The sequence below is a fragment of the Anomaloglossus baeobatrachus genome, chromosome 11 (genome assembly GCF_048569485.1).
Source record: "Anomaloglossus baeobatrachus isolate aAnoBae1 chromosome 11, aAnoBae1.hap1, whole genome shotgun sequence".
Lineage (NCBI taxonomy): Eukaryota > Metazoa > Chordata > Amphibia > Anura > Aromobatidae > Anomaloglossus > Anomaloglossus baeobatrachus.
In genome coordinates this window covers 188611546-188633620 of record NC_134363.1, presented here as the reverse complement: position 1 = coordinate 188633620, position 22075 = coordinate 188611546, and the positions used below count along the sequence as shown (strand labels likewise).

The 22075-nt window shown below is 52.5% G+C and overlaps 1 protein-coding gene across 1 annotated transcript in view; it reads left to right on the top strand.

The window, feature by feature from the left end:
• Positions 1–22075, top strand: part of SPA17 (sperm autoantigenic protein 17) — an 87145-nt gene that overhangs the window by 23342 nt on the left and 41728 nt on the right. The window contains exon 3 of the mRNA XM_075328593.1: positions 3710–3781. Coding sequence (XP_075184708.1) covers positions 3710–3781 — 72 coding nt within the window. The remainder of the gene's footprint in view (positions 1–3709; positions 3782–22075) is intronic.

Below are 22075 nucleotides of genomic sequence, written 5' to 3'. Positions count from 1 at the left end.
GGCTGCACGAGGATTTGGGGGAGAGAGCGGCTGCGCGAGGAGTGGGGGAGAGAGCGATCCTGCGCGAGGAGTGGGGGGGAGAGAGCGATCTGCGCAAGGAGTGGGGAGAGAGCGGTCTGCGCGAGGAGTGGGGGAGAGAGCGGTCCCTGCGCGAGGAGTGGGGGAGAGAGCGGTCTGCGCGAGGAGTGGGGGCGAGAGCGATCTGCGCGAGGAGTGGGGAAGAGAGCGATCTGCGCGAGGAGTGGGGGAGAGAGCGATCTGCGCGAGGAGTGGGGGAGAGAGCGGTCTGCGCGAGGAGTGGGAGGGGGAGCGGCTGCGCGAGGAGTGGGGGGGAGCGGGGCTGCGCGAGGAGTGGGGGGGAGCGGGCTGCGCGAGAGTGGGGGGAGCGGGCTGCGCGAGGAGTGGGGGAGCGGGCTGCGCGAGAGTGGGGGGAGCGGGCTGTGTGATTAGTGGGGGGAGCGGGCTGTGCGAGGAGTGGGGGGGAGCGGGCTGTGCGAGGAGTGGGGGGGAGCGGGCTGCGCGAGGAGTGGGAGGGGGAGCGGGCTGCGCGAGGAGTGGGAGGGGGAGCGGGCTGCGCGAGGAGTGGAGGGGGAGCGGGCTGCGCGAGGAGTGGGAGGGGGAGCGGGCTGCGCGAGGAGTGGGAGGGGGAGCGGGCTGCGCGAGGAGTGGGAGGGGGAGCGGGCTGCGCGACGAGTGGGAGGGGGAGCGGGCTGCGCGAGGAGTGGAAGGGGGAGCGGCTGCGCGAGGAGTAGGGGGGAGCGGGCTGCGCGAGGAGTAGGGGGGAGCAGGCTGCGCGAGGAGTGGGGGGAGCCGGCTGTGTGATTAGTGGCGGGGGAGCAGGCTTCGTGATTAGTGGGGGGGAGCGGGCTTCGTGATTAGTGGGGGAGTGCGGGCTGTGCGAGGAGTGGGGGAGCAGGCTGTGCGAAGTGTGGGGGGGAGCAGGCTGTGTGATTAGTGGGGGGGTGCAGGCTGTGTGAGGAGTGGGGGGTGCAGGCTGTGTGATTAGTGGGGGGTGCAGGCTGTGTGAGGAGTGGGGGATGCAGGCTGTGTGATTAGTGGGGGGAGCAGGCTGTGTGATTAGTGGGGGGGAGCAGGCTGTGTGATTAGTGGGGGGAGCAGGCTGTGTGAGGAGTGGGGGGTGCAGGCTGTGTGAGGATTGGGGGGTGCAGGCTGTGTGATTAGTGGGGGGTGCAGGCTGTGTGAGGAGTGGGGGGGTGCAGGCTTTGTGAGGAGTGGGGGATGCAGGCTGTGTGAGGAGTGGGGGGTGCCGGCTGTGTGAGGAGTGGGGGGTGCAGGCTGTGTGATTAGTGGGGGGTGCAGGCTGTGTGAGGAGTGGGGGGTGCAGGCTGTGTGATTAGTGGGGGGTGCAGGCTGTGTGAGGAGTGGGGGGTGCAGGCTGTGTGATTAGTGGGGGGAGCAGGCTGTGTGATTAGTGGGGGGGAGCAGGCTGTGTGATTAGTGGGGGGGTGCAGGCTGTGTGAGGAGTGGGGGGGTGCAGGCTGTGTGATAGTGGGGGGTGCAGGCTGTGTGAGGAGTGGGGGGTGCAGGCTGTGTGATTAGTGGGGGGAGCAGGCTGTGTGATTAGTGGGGGGGAGCAGGCTGTGTGATTAGTGGGGGGAGCAGGCTGTGTGAGGAGTGGGGGGTGCAGGCTGTGTGAGGATTGGGGGGTGCAGGCTGTGTGATTAGTGGGGGGGTGCAGGCTGTGTGAGGAGTGGGGGGTGCAGGCTTTGTGAGGAGTGGGGGATGCAGGCTGTGTGAGGAGTGGGGGGTGCAGGCTGTGTGAGGATGTGGGGGGTGCAGGCTGTGTGATTAGTGGGGGGTGCAGGCTGTGTGAGGAGTGGGGGGTGCAGGCCTGTGTGATTAGTGGGGGGGAGCAGGCTGTGTGATTAGTGGGGGGAGCAGGCTGTGTGATTAGTGGGGGGGAGCAGGCTGTGTGATTAGTGGGGGGAGCAGGCTGTGTGAGGAGTGGGGGGTGCAGGCTGTGTGATTAGTGGGGGTGCAGTGCTGTGTGAGGAGTGGGGGGTGCAGGCTGTGTGATTAGTGGGGGGTGCAGGCTGTGTGAGGAGTGGGGGGGAGCAGGCTGTGTGATTAGTGGGGGGTGCAGGCTGTGTGATTAGTGGGGGGGAGCAGGCTGTGTGAGGAGTGGGGGGTGCAGGCTGTGTGATTAGTGGGGGGTGCAGGCTGTGTGATTAGTGGGGGGTGCAGGCTGTGTGAGGAGTGGGGGGGTGCAGGCTGTGTGATTAGTGGGGGGTGCAGGCTGTGTGATTAGTGGGGGTGCAGGCTGTGTGATTAGTGGGGGGTGCAGGCTGTGTGATTAGTGGGGGGGAGCAGGCTGTGTGATTAGTGGGGGGTGCAGGCTGTGTGATTAGTGGGGGGTGCAGGCTGTGTGAGGAGTGGGGGGGGTGCAGGCTGTGTGATTAGTGGGGGTGCAGGCTGTGTGATTAGTGGGGGGTGCAGGCTGTGTGATTAGTGGGGGGTGCAGGCTGTGTGATTAGTGGGGGTGAGCAGGCTGTGTGATTAGTGGGGGGAGCAGGCTGTGTGAGGAGTGGGGGGTGCAGGCTGTGTGATTAGTGGGGGTGCAGGCTGCGTGATTAGTGGGGGGGGTGCAGGCTGTGCAAGGAGTGGGGGGAGCAGGCTGTGTGATTAGTGGGGGAGCAGGCTGTGTGAGGAGTGGGGGGTGCAGGCTGTGTGATTAGTGGGGGTGCAGGCTGCGTGATTAGTGGGGGGGTGCAGGCTGTGCAAGGAGTGGGGGGAGCAGGCTGTGTGATTAGTGGGGGGGAGCAGGCTGTGTGAGGAGTGGGGGGGTGCAGGCTGTGTGATTAGTGGGGGTGCAGGCTGTGTGAGGAGTGGGGGGTGCAGGCTGTGTGATTAGTGGGGGTGCAGGCTGTGTGAGGAGTGGGGGTGCAGGCTGTGTGATTAGTGGGGGGGTGCAGGCTGTGTGATTAGTGGGGGGTGCAGGCTGTGTGATTAGTGGGGGGGAGCAGGCTGTGTGATTAGTGGGGGGAGCAGCTGTGTGAGGAGTGGGGGGTGCAGGCTGTGTGAGGAGTGGGGGGTGCAGGCTGTGTGATTAGTGGGGGGTGCAGGCTGCATGAGGAGTGGGGGGTGCAGGCTGTGTGATTAGTGGGGGGGAGCAGGCTGTGTGATTAGTGGGGGGGTCCGGGCTGTGTGATTAGTGGGGGGTGCAGGCTGTGTGAGGAGTGGGGGGTGCAGGCTCTGTGATTAGTGGGGGGTGCAGGCTGTGTGAGGAGTGGGGGGTGCAGGCTGTGTGAGGAGTGGGGGATGCAGGCTGTGTGATTAGTGGGGGTGCAGGCTGTGTGAGGAGTGGGGTGTGCAGGCTGTGTGATTAGTGGGGGGGTGCAGGCTGTGTGATTAGTGGGGGGTGCAGGCTGTGTGATTAGTGGGGGGGAGAAGGCTGTGTGATTAGTGGGGTGTGCAGGCTGTGTGATTAGTGGGGGGGAGCAGGCTGTGTGATTAGTGGGGGGAGCAGGCTGTGTGATTAGTGGAGGGGGTGCAGGGCTGTGCAAGGAGTGGGGGGGTGCAGGCTTCTTTAACTGACAGCTCCAGTTTTATAGAGGAGGGTGTAGATAGATGGAATAGAAGCAGGCGGCTGAATGATGAGCCGTGTCGTGGTGCGCCGACGCCTGGGCTAGGTGTGAACAGTCGCTCTTTGCTGACTAATTCACTTTACGTCTGAATTTTCTTTGTGCAGAGTCTGGCATTGACCCGGCAGAATGGGGGCGCCGCGCTGGAGGACCGGTACTACAACAACCACTCCTTCCAGGTAAGTAACTGCCCGGGTGCTGGGCTCAAAGGTGGGTGTAAATGACCACAATGTAATGTGCCTTTGAGGTGCAGCGCCCCCTGCAGCCCGGCTGATTATAGAAGATTCACAATATACAAACTGCCTCTTCACACAGGACGAGGACTTGAACTCTAGCGCACCAACTGGAAGCAGCAATCCTAAGTCAATATCGACCCTTTAACAGCCCTTGTCATGTGACTTAGGATAGAAACTAAACCAGAATCTCAGTTTGCAGACATGGTGTTTCGGGACGTTGCCGCTCATCAGTGCAAAGTATGAGATCCGATTTGTCTGTATGAGAGGCTTATAACTGGGATTTAAGGGGCACTGTTTCTCCTTGTTGAGTGTGACATGCCAGTGTAAGGAGGCTTATGCTCATATGCCAGGCATGTCACTCTCCACAGGCAGAAACGTTGCCCCTTAGATCCTAGATGGATACACAATGTCGTTTATATGGCACGGTACCGCAGCCACACAACCTAAAATCATCCCCGGCCTGTGGAAATCCCATTTTGCACAGACTCTGTTGGCTCTTCCCTTGATGATTGGACAGAGCGTTGTTGCAGCTGCTCGTAGCCTCACATTGCTCTCTGTCTCTACATATCTCTGTGATAAGTGAGGAAACAGCTGAAAACGCTGACATCCTGCTACAGATTGGGGGGGAGCAGGCTGTGCAGGGAGGAAAAGGAAGAAGGCTGCGCAAGGTGGGGGGGAGTAGGCTGCGCAGGGAGGAGAGGGGAGTAGGCTGCGCACGGAGAAGAGGGAATAAGTCTGCCCGCGAGGAGAGGGGATAAGTCTGCCCACGAGGAGAGGGGGATAAGTCTGCCCGCGAGGAGAGGGGGATAAGTCTGCCTGCGAGGAGAGGGAATAAGTCTGCCCGCGAGGAGAGGGGATAAGTCTGCCCGCGAGGAGAAGGGGATAAGTCTGCCCGCGAGGAGAGGGGGATAAGTCTGCCCGCGAGGAGAGGGGGATAAGTCTGCCCGCGAGGAGAGGGGGATAAGTCTGCCAGCGAGGAGAGGGGATAAGTCTGCCAGCGAGGAGAGGGGGATAAGTCTGCCCGCGAGGAGAGGGGGACAAGTCTGCCAGCGAGGAGAGGGGGACAAGTCTGCCAGCGAGGAGAGGGGGATAAGTCTGCCAGCGAGGAGAGGGGATAAGTCTGCAAGCGAGCAGAGGGGGATAAGTCTGCCAGCGAGGAGAGGGGGACAAGTCTGCCAGCGAGGAGAGGGGGACAAGTCTGCCAGCGAGGAGAGGGGGATAAGTCTGCCAGCGAGGAGGAGGGGGATAAAGTCTGCCAGCGAGGAGAGGGGATAAGTCTGCCAGCGAGCAGAGGGGGATAAGTCTGCCAGCGAGGAGAGGGGGATAAGTCTGCCAGCGAGGAGAGGGGATAAGTCTGCCAGCGAGGAGAGGGGGATAAGTCTGCCAGCGAGGAGAGGGGGATAAGTCTGCCCGCGAGGAGAGGGGATAAGTCTGCCCGCGAGGAGAGGGGATAAGTCTGCGCACGGAGGAGAGGGAAGAAGTCTGCGCACAGAGGAGAGGAAGAAGTCTGCGCACGGAGGAGAGGGAAGAAGTCTGCGCACGGAGGAGAGGGAAGAAGTCTGCGCACGGAGGAGAGGGAAGAAGTCTGCGCACGGGGGAGGGAAGAAGTCTGCACACGGAGGAGAGGGAAGAAGTCTGCGCACGGAGGAGAGGAAGAAGTCTGCGCACGGAGGAGAGGGAAAAAGTCTGCGCACAGAGGAGAGGGAAGAAGTCTGCGCACGGAGGAGAGGGAAAAGTCTGCGCACAGAGGAGAGGGAAGAAGTCTGCGCACAGAGGAGAGGGAAGAAGTCTGCGCACGGAGGAGAGGGAGAAGTCTGCGCACGGAGGAGAGGGAAGAAGTCTGCGCACGGAGGAGAGGGAAGAAGTCTGCGCACGGGGGAGAGGGAAGAAGTCTGCACACGGAGGAGAGGGAAGAAGTCTGCGCACGGAGGAGAGGGAAGAAGTCTGCGCACGGAGGAGAGGGAAAAAGTCTGCGCACAGAGGAGAGGGAAGAAGTCTGCGCACGGAGGAGAGGGAAAAAGTCTGCGCACAGAGGAGAGGGAAGAAGTCTGCGCACAGAGGAGAGGGAAGAAGTCTGCGCACGGAGGAGAGGGAAGAAGTCTGCGAACAGAGGAGAGGGAAGAAGTCTGCACACGGAGGAGAGGGAAGAAGTCTGCACACGGAGGAGAGGGAAGAAGTCTGCGCACGGAGGAGAGGGAAGAAGTCTGCGCACGGGAGGAGAGGGAAGAAGTCTGCGCACGGAGGAGAGGGAAGAAGTCTGCAACACGGAGGAGAGGGAAGAAGTCTGCGCACGGAGGAGAGGGAAGAAGTCTGCACACGGAGGAGAGGGAAGAAGTCTGCCCGCGAGGAGAGGGGATAAGTCTGCCCGCGAGGAGAGGGGGACAAGTCTGCCAGCGAGGAGAGGGGGACAAGTCTGCCAGCGAGGAGAGGGGGGGGGATAAGTCGGGCCGAGCGAGGGAGAGGGGGATAGGGCTGCCGAGCGGGGGGGGGGGGGGAGAGGGGGGGTCTGCCGAGCGAGGGGGAGGTGCAGGGAGGGGGGACAAGTCTGCCAGCGAGGAGAGGGGGACAAGTCTGCCAGCGAGGAGAGGGGGATAAGTCTGCCAGCGAGGAGAGGGGGATAAGTCTGCCAGCGAGGAGAGGGGATAAGTCTGCCAGCGAGCAGAGGGGGGATAAGTCTGCCAGCGAGGAGAGGGGGATAAGTCTGCCAGCGAGGAGAGGGGATAAGTCTGCCAGCGAGGAGAGGGGGATAAGTCTGCAGCGAGGAGAGGGGATAAGTCTGCCCGCGAGGAGAGGGGATAAGTCTGCCCGCGAGGAGAGGGGATAAGTCTGCGCACAGAGGAGAGGGAAGAAGTCTGCGCACAGAGGAGAGGGAAGAAGTCTGCGCACGGAGGAGAGGGGAAGAAGTCTGCGCACGGAGGAGAGGGAAGAAGTCTGCGCACGGAGGAGAGGGAAGAAGTCTGCGCACGGAGGAGAGGGAAGAAGTCTGCGCACGGAGGAGAGGGAAGAAGTCTGCGCACGGAGGAGAGGGAAGAAGTCTGCGCACGGAGGAGAGGGAAAAAGTCTGCGCACAGAGGAGAGGGAAGAAGTCTGCGCACGGAGGAGAGGGAAAAAGTCTGCGCACAGAGGAGAGGGAAGAAGTCTGCGCACAGAGGAGAGGGAAGAAAGTCTGCGCACGGAGGAGAGGGAAGAAGTCTGCGAACAGAGGAGAGGGAAGAAGTCTGCACACGGAGGAGAGGGAAGAAGTCTGCACACGGAGGAGAGGGAAGAAGTCTGCGCACGGAGGAGAGGGAAGAAGTCTGCGCACAGAGGAGAGGGAAAGAAGTCTGCGCACGGAGGAGAGGGAAAAAGTCTGCGCACGGAGGAGAGGGAAGAAGTCTGTGCACGGAGGAGAGGGAAGAAGTCTGCACACGGAGGAGAGGGAAGAAGTCTGCACACGGAGGAGAGGGAAGAAGTCTGCGCACGGAGGAGAGGGAAGAAGTCTGCACACGGAGGAGAGGGAAGAAGTCTGCGCACGGAGGAGAGGGAAAAAGTCTGCGCACAGAGGAGAGGGAAGAAGTCTGCGCAAGGAAGAGAGCAGGCTGCGCAAAGAGGGGGAGAGAACAGGCTGTGTGAGTAGAGGGGGTAAAAGGCTATGCGAAGAGAGGGAAGCAGAGTGTGTGATGGGGAGAGCCCGTTTGAAGAAGGGGAATGCAATCTTCGTTATGGGGGGACAGGTTTTTGTGATCTTGGGGAGCAGGCAGTATTTTAGGGCATTTGGAAGTGAAGGGGTTACTGCCCTCTGTTGGGCAGAATATAGATTTGCAGCAGATAATTGGTTATATAATGAGAGCCACATGTCGCGGCGCTGGTGAAATAGACGTCCCTGTGATCAGAGTCTCCTCCTGATCCTGAGATCTGCCGATTCCCTCCTGCGTTCCCCACACAAGCAGAGCTGTGACATATGTCAGTGATCGCGCCCCCTCCCCGCTCCCAGCACAGCAGGAAGACAGTCCGCACCGACACTGCGAAAATCAGCCAAAGAAATCACTACAATTAGAAAATAGTCTATTAACCCTGTGCGTGGCAGACAAGAATCCATAGCAATTCACAAGCAAGTGGGGTCTGCTACATGATGAGCGGCCTGTATACGGCTGTGTCCTGTATACTGTGTGGTAGATGATACATGATGAGCGGCCTGTATACGGCTGTGTCCTGTATACTGTGTGGTAGAGGATACGTGATGACCGTCCTGTATACGGCTGTGTCCTGTATACTGTGTGGTAGATGATACATGATGATCGGCCTGTATACGGCTGTGTCCTGTATACTGTGTGGTAGATGATACATGATGGCCGGTCTGTATACGGCTGTGTCCTGTATACTGTGTGGTAGATGATACATGATGACCAGTCTGTATACGGCTGTGTCCTGTATACTGTGTGGTAGATGATACATGATGAGCGGCCTGTATACGGCTGTGTCCTGTATACTGTGTGGTAGGTGATACATGATGAGCGGTCTGTATACGGCTGTGTCCTGTATACTGTGTGGTAGATGATACATGATGGCCGGTCTGTATACGGCTGTGTCCTGTATACTGTGTGGTAGATGATACATGATGATCGGCCTGTATACGGCTGTGTCCTGTATACTGTGTGGTAGATGATACATGATGAGCGGTCTGTATACGGCTGTGTCCTGTATACTGTGTGGTAGATGATACATGATGAGCGGCCTGTATACGGCTGTGTCCTGTATACTGTGTGGTAGATGATACATGATGATCGGCCTGTATACGGCTGTGTCCTGTATACTGTGTGGTAGATGATACATGATGAGCGGCCTGTATACGGCTGTGTCCTGTATACTGTGTGGTAGATGATACATGATGTGCGGTCTGTATACGGCTGTGTCCTGTATACTGTGTGGTAGATGATACATGATGGCCGGTCTGTATACGGCTGTGTCCTGTATACTGTGTGGTAGATGATACATGATGAGCGGTCTGTATACGGCTGTGTCCTGTATACTGTGTGGTAGATGATACATGTTGAGCGGTCTGTATACGGCTGTGTCCTGTATACTGTGTGGTAGATGATACATGATGAGCGGTCTGTATACGGCTGTGTCCTGTATACTGTGTGGTAGATGATACATGATGAGCGGCCTGTATACGGCTGTGTCCTGTATACTGTGTGGTAGATGATACATGATGAGCGGCCTGTATACGGCTGTGTCCTGTATACTGTGTGGTAGATGATACATGATGATCGGCCTGTATACGGCTGTGTCCTGTATACTGTGTGGTAGATGATACATGATGAGCGGCCTGTATACGGCTGTGTCCTGTATACTGTGTGGTAGATGATACATGATGTGCGGTCTGTATACGGCTGTGTCCTGTATACTGTGTGGTAGATGATACATGATGGCCGGTCTGTATACGGCTGTGTCCTGTATACTGTGTGGTAGATGATACATGATGAGCGGTCTGTATACGGCTGTGTCCTGTATACTGTGTGGTAGATGATACATGTTGAGCGGTCTGTATACGGCTGTGTCCTGTATACTGTGTGGTAGATGATACATGATGAGCGGTCTGTATACGGCTGTGTCCTGTATACTGTGTGGTAGATGATACATGATGAGCGGCCTGTATACGGCTGTGTCCTGTATACTGTGTGGTAGATGATACATGATGAGCGGCCTGTATACGGCTGTGTCCTGTATACTGTGTGGTAGATGATACATGATGATCGGCCTGTATACGGCTGTGTCCTGTATACTGTGTGGTAGATGATACATGATGAGCGGTCTGTATACGGCTGTGTCCTGTATACTGTGTGGTAGATGATACATGATGAGCGGCCTGTATACGGCTGTGTCCTGTATACTGTGTGGTAGATGATACATGATGAGCGGTCTGTATACGGCTGTGTCCTGTATACTGTGTGGTAGATGATACATGATGAGCGGCCTGTATACGGCTGTGTCCTGTATACTGTGTGGTAGATGATACATGATGATCGGCCTGTATACGGCTGTGTCCTGTATACTGTGTGGTAGATGATACATGATGAGCGGCCTGTATACGGCTGTGTCCTGTATACTGTGTGGTAGATGATACATGATGTGCGGTCTGTATACGGCTGTGTCCTGTATACTGTGTGGTAGATGATACATGATGGCCGGTCTGTATACGGCTGTGTCCTGTATACTGTGTGGTAGATGATACATGATGAGCGGTCTGTATACGGCTGTGTCCTGTATACTGTGTGGTAGATGATACATGTTGAGCGGTCTGTATACGGCTGTGTCCTGTATACTGTGTGGTAGATGATACATGATGAGCGGTCTGTATACGGCTGTGTCCTGTATACTGTGTGGTAGATGATACATGATGAGCGGCCTGTATACGGCTGTGTCCTGTATACTGTGTGGTAGATGATACATGATGAGCGGCCTGTATACGGCTGTGTCCTGTATACTGTGTGGTAGATGATACATGATGAGCGGCCTGTATACGGCTGTGTCCTGTATACTGTGTGGTAGATGATACATGATGTGCGGTCTGTATACGGCTGTGTCCTGTATACTGTGTGGTAGATGATACATGATGGCCGGTCTGTATACGGCTGTGTCCTGTATACTGTGTGGTAGATGATACATGATGAGCGGTCTGTATACGGCTGTGTCCTGTATACTGTGTGGTAGATGATACATGTTGAGCGGTCTGTATACGGCTGTGTCCTGTATACTGTGTGGTAGATGATACATGATGAGCGGTCTGTATACGGCTGTGTCCTGTATACTGTGTGGTAGATGATACATGATGAGCGGCCTGTATACGGCTGTGTCCTGTATACTGTGTGGTAGATGATACATGATGAGCGGCCTGTATACGGCTGTGTCCTGTATACTGTGTGGTAGATGATACATGATGATCGGCCTGTATACGGCTGTGTCCTGTATACTGTGTGGTAGATGATACATGATGAGCGGTCTGTATACGGCTGTGTCCTGTATACTGTGTGGTAGATGATACATGATGAGCGGCCTGTATACGGCTGTGTCCTGTATACTGTGTGGTAGATGATACATGATGAGCGGTCTGTATACGGCTGTGTCCTGTATACTGTGTGGTAGATGATACATGATGAGCGGCCTGTATACGGCTGTGTCCTGTATACTGTGTGGTAGATGATACATGATGATCGGCCTGTATACGGCTGTGTCCTGTATACTGTGTGGTAGATGATACATGATGAGCGGCCTGTATACGGCTGTGTCCTGTATACTGTGTGGTAGATGATACATGATGTGCGGTCTGTATACGGCTGTGTCCTGTATACTGTGTGGTAGATGATACATGATGGCCGGTCTGTATACGGCTGTGTCCTGTATACTGTGTGGTAGATGATACATGATGAGCGGTCTGTATACGGCTGTGTCCTGTATACTGTGTGGTAGATGATACATGTTGAGCGGTCTGTATACGGCTGTGTCCTGTATACTGTGTGGTAGATGATACATGATGAGCGGTCTGTATACGGCTGTGTCCTGTATACTGTGTGGTAGATGATACATGATGAGCGGCCTGTATACGGCTGTGTCCTGTATACTGTGTGGTAGATGATACATGATGAGCGGCCTGTATACGGCTGTGTCCTGTATACTGTGTGGTAGATGATACATGATGATCGGCCTGTATACGGCTGTGTCCTGTATACTGTGTGGTAGATGATACATGATGAGCGGCCTGTATACGGCTGTGTCCTGTATACTGTGTGGTAGATGATACATGATGTGCGGTCTGTATACGGCTGTGTCCTGTATACTGTGTGGTAGATGATACATGATGGCCGGTCTGTATACGGCTGTGTCCTGTATACTGTGTGGTAGATGATACATGATGAGCGGTCTGTATACGGCTGTGTCCTGTATACTGTGTGGTAGATGATACATGTTGAGCGGTCTGTATACGGCTGTGTCCTGTATACTGTGTGGTAGATGATACATGATGAGCGGTCTGTATACGGCTGTGTCCTGTATACTGTGTGGTAGATGATACATGATGAGCGGCCTGTATACGGCTGTGTCCTGTATACTGTGTGGTAGATGATACATGATGAGCGGCCTGTATACGGCTGTGTCCTGTATACTGTGTGGTAGATGATACATGATGATCGGCCTGTATACGGCTGTGTCCTGTATACTGTGTGGTAGATGATACATGATGAGCGGTCTGTATACGGCTGTGTCCTGTATACTGTGTGGTAGATGATACATGATGAGCGGCCTGTATACGGCTGTGTCCTGTATACTGTGTGGTAGATGATACATGATGATCGGCCTGTATACGGCTGTGTCCTGTATACTGTGTGGTAGATGATACATGATGGCCGGTCTGTATACGGCTGTGTCCTGTATACTGTGTGGTAGATGATACATGATGGCCGGTCTGTATACGGCTGTGTCCTGTATACTGTGTGGTAGATGATACATGATGATCGGCCTGTATACGGCTGTGTCCTGTATACTGTGTGGTAGATGATACATGATGAGCGGTTCTGTATACGGCTGTGTCCTGTATACTGTGTGGTAGGTGATACATGATGAGCGTCCTGTATACGGCTGTGTCCTGTATACTGTGTGGTAGATGATACATGATGGCCGGTCTGTATACGGCTGTGTCCTGTATACTGTGTGGTAGATGATACATGTTGACCGGTCTGTATACGGCTGTGTCCTGTATACTGTGTGGTAGATGATACATGTTGAGCGGTCTGTATACGGCTGTGTCCTGTATACTGTGTGGTAGGTGATACATGATGAGCGGTCTGTATACGGCTGTGTCCTGTATACTGTGTGGTAGATGATACATGATGGCCGGTCTGTATACGGCTGTGTCCTGTATACTGTGTGGTAGATGATACATGATGAGCGGCCTGTATACGGCTGTGTCCTGTATACTGTGTGGTAGATGATACATGATGAGCGGTCTGTATACGGCTGTGTCCTGTATACTGTGTGGTAGATGATACATGATGGCCGGTCTGTATACGGCTGTGTCCTGTATACTGTGTGGTAGATGATACATGATGAGCGGTCTGTATACGGCTGTGTCCTGTATACTGTGTGGTAGATGATACATGATGATCGGCCTGTATACGGCTGTGTCCTGTATACTGTGTGGTAGATGATACATGATGGCCGGTCTGTATACGGCTGTGTCCTGTATACTGTGTGGTAGATGATACATGATGACCGGCCTGTATACGGCTGTGTCCTGTATACTGTGTGGTAGGTGATACATGATGAGCGGTCTGTATACGGCTGTGTCCTGTATACTGTGTGGTAGGTGATACATGATGAGCGGTCTGTATACGGCTGTGTCCTGTATACTGTGTGGTAGATGATACATGATGAGCGGCCTGTATACGGCTGTGTCCTGTATACTGTGTGGTAGATGATACATGATGGCCGGTCTGTATACGGCTGTGTCCTGTATACTGTGTGGTAGATGATACATGATGATCGGCCTGTATACGGCTGTGTCCTGTATACTGTGTGGTAGGTGATACATGATGATCGGCCTGTATACGGCTGTGTCCTGTATACTGTGTGGTAGATGATACATGATGGCCGGTCTGTATACGGCTGTCTCCTGTATACTGTGTGGTAGATGATACATGATGGCCGGTCTGTATACGGCTGTGTCCTGTATACTGTGTGGTAGATGATACATGATGAGCGGTCTGTATACGGCTGTGTCCTGTATACTGTGTGGTAGATGATACATGATGAGCGGCCTGTATACGGCTGTGTCCTGTATACTGTGTGGTAGATGATACATGATGAGCGGCCTGTATACGGCTGTGTCCTGTATACTGTGTGGTAGATGATACATGATGAGCGGCCTGTATACGGCTGTCTCCTGTATACTGTGTGGTAGATGATACATGATGGCCGGTCTGTATACGGCTGTGTCCTGTATACTGTGTGGTAGATGATACATGATGATCGGCCTGTATACGGCTGTGTCCTGTATACTGTGTGGTAGATGATACATGTTGACCGGTCTGTATACGGCTGTGTCCTGTATACTGTGTGGTAGATGATACATGTTGAGCGGTCTGTATACGGCTGTGTCCTGTATACTGTGTGGTAGGTGATACATGATGAGCGGTCTGTATACGGCTGTGTCCTGTATACTGTGTGGTAGATGATACATGATGGCCGGTCTGTATACGGCTGTGTCCTGTATACTGTGTGGTAGATGATACATGATGATCGGCCTGTATACGGCTGTGTCCTGTATACTGTGTGGTAGATGATACATGATGCCCGGCCTGTATACGGCTGTGTCCTGTATACTGTGTGGTAGATGATACATGATGACCAGTCTGTATACGGCTGTGTCCTGTATACTGTGTGGTAGATGATACATGATGAGCGGTCTGTATACGGCTGTGTCCTGTATACTGTGTGGTAGATGATACATGATGAGCGGCCTGTATACGGCTGTGTCCTGTATACTGTGTGGTAGATGATACATGATGAGCGGTCTGTATACGGCTGTGTCCTGTATACTGTGTGGTAGATGATACATGATGATCGGCCTGTATACGGCTGTGTCCTGTATACTGTGTGGTAGATGATACATGATGAGCGGCCTGTATACGGCTGTGTCCTGTATACTGTGTGGTAGATGATACATGATGGCCGGTCTGTATACGGCTGTGTCCTGTATACTGTGTGGTAGATGATACATTATGTGCGGCCTGTATACGGCTGTGTCCTGTATACTGTGTGGTAGATGATACATGATGAGCGGTCTGTATACGGCTGTGTCCTGTATACTGTGTGGTAGATGATACATGATGAGCGGCCTGTATACGGCTGTGTCCTGTATACTGTGTGGTAGATGATACATGATGGCCGGTCTGTATACGGCTGTGTCCTGTATACTGTGTGGTAGATGATACATGATGAGCGGCCTGTATACGGCTGTGTCCTGTATACTGTGTGGTAGATGATACATGATGAGCGGCCTGTATACGGCTGTGTCCTGTATACTGTGTGGTAGATGATACATGATGACCGGCCTGTATATGGCTGTGTCCTGTATACTGTGTGGTAGATGATACATGATGATCGGCCTGTATACGGCTGTGTCCTGTATACTGTGTGGTAGATGATACATGATGATCGGCCTGTATATGGCTGTGTCCTGTATACTGTGTGGTAGATGATACATGATGATCGGCCTGTATACGGCTGTGTCCTGTATACTGTGTGGTAGATGATACATGATGATCGGCCTGTATATGGCTGTGTCCTGTATACTGTGTGGTAGGTGATACATGATGAGCGGCCTGTATACGGCTGTGTCCTGTATACTGTGTGGTAGATGATACATGATGAGCGGTCTGTATACGGCTGTGTCCTGTATACTGTGTGGTAGGTGATACATGATGATCGGCCTGTATACGGCTGTGTCCTGTATACTGTGTGGTAGATGATACATGATGATCGGCCTGTATACGGCTGTGTCCTGTATACTGTGTGGTAGATGATACATGATGAGCGGTCTGTATACGGCTGTGTCCTGTATACTGTGTGGTAGGTGATACATGATGATCGGCCTGTATACGGCTGTGTCCTGTATACTGTGTGGTAGATGATACATGATGATCGGCCTGTATACGGCTGTGTCCTGTATACTGTGTGGTAGGTGATACATGATGGCCGGTCTGTATACGGCTGTGTCCTGTATACTGTGTGGTAGATGATACATGATGAGCGGTCTGTATACGGCTGTGTCCTGTATACTGTGTGGTAGATGATACATGATGAGCGGCCTGTATACGGCTGTGTCCTGTATACTGTGTGGTAGATGATACATGATGGCCGGTCTGTATATGGCTGTGTCCTGTATACTGTGTGGTAGATGATACATGATGAGCGGCCTGTATACGGCTGTGTCCTGTATACTGTGTGGTAGATGATACATGATGGCCGGCCTGTATACGGCTGTGTCCTGTATACTGTGTGGTAGATGATACATGATGGCCGACCTGTATACGGCTGTGTCCTGTATACTGTGTGGTAGATGATACATGATGAGCGGCCTGTATACAGCTGTGTCCTGTATACTGTGTGGTAGATGATACATGATGAGCGGTCTGTATACGGCTGTGTCCTGTATACTGTGTGGTAGATGATACATGATGAGCGGCCTGTATACGGCTGTGTCCTGTATACTGTGTGGTAGATGATACATGATGACCAGTCTGTATACGGCTGTGTCCTGTATACTGTGTGGTAGATGATACATGATGAGCGGCCTGTATACGGCTGTGTCCTGTATACTGTGTGGTAGATGATACATGATGGCCGGTCTGTATACGGCTGTGTCCTGTATACTGTGTGGTAGATGATACATGATGACCAGTCTGTATACGGCTGTGTCCTGTATACTGTGTGGTAGATGATACATGATGAGCGGTCTGTATACGGCTGTGTCCTGTATACTGTGTGGTAGATGATACATGATGGCCGGTCTGTATATGGCTGTGTCCTGTATACTGTGTGGTAGATGATACATGATGACCAGTCTGTATACGGCTGTGTCCTGTATACTGTGTGGTAGATGATACATGATGGCCGGTCTGTATACGGCTGTGTCCTGTATACTGTGTGGTAGATGATACATGATGAGCGGTCTGTATACGGCTGTGTCCTGTATTCTGTGTGGTAGATGATACATGATGAGCGGCCTGTATACGGCTGTGTGCTGTATACTGTGTGGTAGATGATACATGATGACCGGCCTGTATACGGCTGTGTGCTGTATACTGTGTGGTAGATGATACATGATGGCCGGCCTGTATACGGCTGTGTCCTGTATACTGTGTGGTAGATGATACATGATGAGCGGCCTGTATACGGCTGTGTCCTGTATACTGTGTGGTAGATGATACATGATGAGCGGCCTGTATACGGCTGTGTCCTGTATACTGTGTGGTAGATGATACATGATGAGCGGCCTGTATACGGCTGTGTCCTGTATACTGTGTGGTAGGTGATACATGATGAGCGGTCTGTATACGGCTGTGTCCTGTATACTGTGTGGTAGGTGATACATGATGATCGGCCTGTATACGGCTGTGTCCTGTATACTGTGTGGTAGGTGATACATGATGATCGGCCTGTATACGGCTGTGTCCTGTATACTGTGTGGTAGATGATACATGATGAGCGGTCTGTATACGGCTGTGTCCTGTATACTGTGTGGTAGATGATACATGATGAGCGGCCTGTATACGGCTGTGTCCTGTATACTGTGTGGTAGATGATACATGATGAGCGGTCTGTATACGGCTGTGTCCTGTATACTGTGTGGTAGGTGATACATGATGATCGGCCTGTATACGGCTGTGTCCTGTATACTGTGTGGTAGGTGATACATGATGATCGGCCTGTATACGGCTGTGTCCTGTATACTGTGTGGTAGATGATACATGATGAGCGGCCTGTATACGGCTGTGTCCTGTATACTGTGTGGTAGATGATACATGATGAGCGGCCTGTATACGGCTGTGTCCTGTATACTGTGTGGTAGGTGATACATGATGATCGGCCTGTATACGGCTGTGTCCTGTATACTGTGTGGTAGATGATACATGATGAGCGGCCTGTATACGGCTGTGTCCTGTATACTGTGTGGTAGATGATACATGATGGCCGGTCTGTATACGGCTGTGTCCTGTATACTGTGTGGTAGATGATACATGATGAGCGGTCTGTATACGGCTGTGTCCTGTATACTGTGTGGTAGATGATACATGATGGCCGGTCTGTATACGGCTGTGTCCTGTATACTGTGTGGTAGATGATACATGATGAGCGGTCTGTATACGGCTGTGTCCTGTATTCTGTGTGGTAGATGATACATGATGAGCGGCCTGTATACGGCTGTGTGCTGTATACTGTGTGGTAGATGATACATGATGACCGGCCTGTATACGGCTGTGTGCTGTATACTGTGTGGTAGATGATACATGATGGCCGGCCTGTATACGGCTGTGTCCTGTATACTGTGTGGTAGATGATACATGATGAGCGGCCTGTATACGGCTGTGTCCTGTATACTGTGTGGTAGATGATACATGATGAGCGGCCTGTATACGGCTGTGTCCTGTATACTGTGTGGTAGATGATACATGATGAGCGGTCTGTATACGGCTGTGTCCTGTATACTGTGTGGTAGGTGATACATGATGAGCGGTCTGTATACGGCTGTGTCCTGTATACTGTGTGGTAGGTGATACATGATGGCCGGTCTGTATATGGCTGTGTCCTGTATACTGTGTGGTAGGTGATACATGATGAGCGGCCTGTATACGGCTGTGTCCTGTATACTGTGTGGTAGGTGATACATGATGAGCGGCCTGTATACGGCTGTGTCCTGTATACTGTGTGGTAGGTGATACATGATGATCGGCCTGTATACGGCTGTGTCCTGTATACTGTGTGGTAGATGATACATGATGAGCGGTCTGTATACGGCTGTGTCCTGTATACTGTGTGGTAGATGATACATGATGAGCGGCCTGTATACGGCTGTGTCCTGTATACTGTGTGGTAGATGATACATGATGAGCGGCCTGTATACGGCTGTGTCCTGTATACTGTGTGGTAGATGATACATGATGGCCGGTCTGTATACGGCTGTGTCCTGTATACTGTGTGGTAGATGATACATGATGAGCGGTCTGTATACGGCTGTGTCCTGTATTCTGTGTGGTAGATGATACATGATGAGCGGCCTGTATACGGCTGTGTGCTGTATACTGTGTGGTAGATGATACATGATGACCGGCCTGTATACGGCTGTGTGCTGTATACTGTGTGGTAGATGATACATGATGGCCGGCCTGTATACGGCTGTGTCCTGTATACTGTGTGGTAGATGATACATGATGAGCGGCCTGTATACGGCTGTGTCCTGTATACTGTGTGGTAGATGATACATGATGAGCGGCCTGTATACGGCTGTGTCCTGTATACTGTGTGGTAGGTGATACATGATGAGCGGTCTGTATACGGCTGTGTCCTGTATACTGTGTGGTAGGTGATACATGATGGCCGGTCTGTATATGGCTGTGTCCTGTATACTGTGTGGTAGGTGATACATGATGATCGGCCTGTATACGGCTGTGTCCTGTATACTGTGTGGTAGGTGATACATGATGATCGGCCTGTATACGGCTGTGTCCTGTATACTGTGTGGTAGATGATACATGATGAGCGGTCTGTATACGGCTGTGTCCTGTATACTGTGTGGTAGATGATACATGATGAGCGGCCTGTATACGGCTGTGTCCTGTATACTGTGTGGTAGATGATACATGATGAGCGGCCTGTATACGGCTGTGTCCTGTATACTGTGTGGTAGATGATACATGATGAGCGGTCTGTATACGGCTGTGTCCTGTATACTGTGTGGTAGGTGATACATGATGATCGGCCTGTATACGGCTGTGTCCTGTATACTGTGTGGTAGGTGATACATGATGATCGGCCTGTATACGGCTGTGTCCTGTATACTGTGTGGTAGATGATACATGATGAGCGGCCTGTATACGGCTGTGTCCTGTATACTGTGTGGTAGATGATACATGATGAGCGGCCTGTATACGGCTGTGTCCTGTATACTGTGTGGTAGGTGATACATGATGATCGGCCTGTATACGGCTGTGTCCTGTATACTGTGTGGTAGATGATACATGATGATCGGCCTGTATACGGCTGTGTCCTGTATACTGTGTGGTAGATGATACATGATGAGCGGTCTGTATACGGCTGTGTCCTGTATACTGTGTGGTAGATGATACATGATGAGCGGCCTGTATACGGCTGTGTCCTGTATACTGTGTGGTAGATGATACATGATGAGCGGCCTGTATACGGCTGTGTCCTGTATACTGTGTGGTAGATGATACATGATGAGCGGCCTGTATACGGCTGTGTCCTGTATATTGTGTGGTAGATGATACATGATGAGCGGCCTGTATACGGCTGTGTCCTGTATACTGTGTGGTAGATGATACATGATGGCCGGTCTGTATACGGCTGTGTCCTGTATACTGTGTGGTAGATGATACATGATGGCCGGTCTGTATACGGCTGTGTCCTGTATACTGTGTGGTAGATGATACATGATGAGCGGTCTGTATACGGCTGTGTCCTGTATACTGTGTGGTAGATGATACATGATGAGCGGCCTGTATACGGCTGTGTCCTGTATACTGTGTGGTAGATGATACATGATGAGCGGTCTGTATACGGCTGTGTCCTGTATACTGTGTGGTAGATGATACATGATGAGCGGTCTGTATACGGCTGTGTCCTGTATACTGTGTGGTAGATGATACATGATGAGCGGCCTGTATACGGCTGTGTCCTGTATACTGTGTGGTAGATGATACATGATGAGCGGTCTGTATACGGCTGTGTCCTGTATACTGTGTGGTAGATGATACATGATGAGCGGCCTGTATACGGCTGTGTCCTGTATACTGTGTGGTAGATGATACATGATGAGCGGTCTGTATACGGCTGTGTCCTGTATACTGTGTGGTAGATGATACATGATGAGCGGCCTGTATACGGCTGTGTCCTGTATACTGTGTGGTAGATGATACATGATGGCCGGTCTGTATACGGCTGTGTCCTGTATACTGTGTGGTAGATGATACATGATGACCGGTCTGTATACGGCTGTGTCCTGTATACTGTGTGGTAGATGATACATGATGGCCGGTCTGTATACGGCTGTGTCCTGTATACTGTGTGGTAGATGATACATGATGAGCGGCCTGTATACGGCTGTGTCCTGTATACTGTGTGGTAGATGATACATGATGGCCGGTCTGTATACGGCTGTGTCCTGTATACTATAGGTGATGTGTAGGCAGTGGGTGATTGGTGCTGTGACCGTCCGCACTCCTTCCCCTCCTTCCCGTCCTTCCCCTCCTTCCCCGGGGTCTCATTATCAGCCCCATGAGAATCGCTTGCAGTAAAGGGAAACTTTCCACCGCACTTGGAGCCCGGGGGTTGCAGTATCCGGTTCTGTCTCGGTCGTCTTTTGGGGAAAAGCAGAGTGAAGGCAGATAGACGTAACGTACATGACTGAGGCAGTGATAGATCCAGGAAAGGGTTAAGGAGTAAGGGATGGGGGTTTTTACCTAAGGAATGTGGTGGTGGGCGAGCAGGAGGAGAGATGGGGGCAGGGGCCATATAAGAAATAGGTCCCATGTTAAGGTGTCATTCCTTTGTCCTGGACTTAAAGACTGAACAAGCAGTATGGATGCCTTGCTGAAGAGCGTTCAGGCCGCGGCTTTGACATGTAGGCCCGAATGGATTCAGGCCCAGCTAGACGAATTGCTGAAGAATGCCCGGGATACAGCATCTGTCCCTTCTGAACTTTCTGAACATCAAACTCTAAGAAGATCAAGACCTCCTGAGAGACTAACTTCTGAAATGGCCAATAGGACTCACAATAGGATCATAAGTCCTTCCGTTACCTCTAGGAAAAGAGCAAAGCGCAGCACGGCCTCTGATCCTGCTTACAAACCAGGAAGGAAATTACAGTACAAGAATAACAAAGGACAGAGAAAAGAGCCCGACCATCTAACCAGAGAGACACCAAGAAGTGCAAGGAGAAAGTCCAGCTCTACTGAGGTGCCAGCCAGAGAAGCAGCCACACAAGCTACAACTGACGTGACCACAGCCCACCATGAATCCTTAGAACTTCCTCAACAAACTTTGTATCATTCTAGAGGACATCATACGGCCTTACCCCAGGAAATAAACCAACACGGGGGGACGGGCTTAGGACACACAACATTTCCGGATCCGGGTTCTCATTACACGAGGAGTGGCAGGAATCCAAAAAGACAACTGCGCAAAAGTACTTTAACCAGACAAAGACTTCTTCGGCCGGCTCAGGATATGAGTCCGGCAAGAAATCTACAGCTACAAGACTCAGAAGAGATTCCAGACAATGACTATGACACAGATAACGACTGCCCACTAGAGGGCAGCAGCACGCAGCACTTCAATAATGGAGGGGCTGTAGAGACTATAACTAATACGTCACGGACGGCTGGTCAACCTAGGACGCAGCCAGGTATTGGTGAGAACACTTTTTCTTGTCCTATATCTAGTGTAACAACACCTGTAATAAGT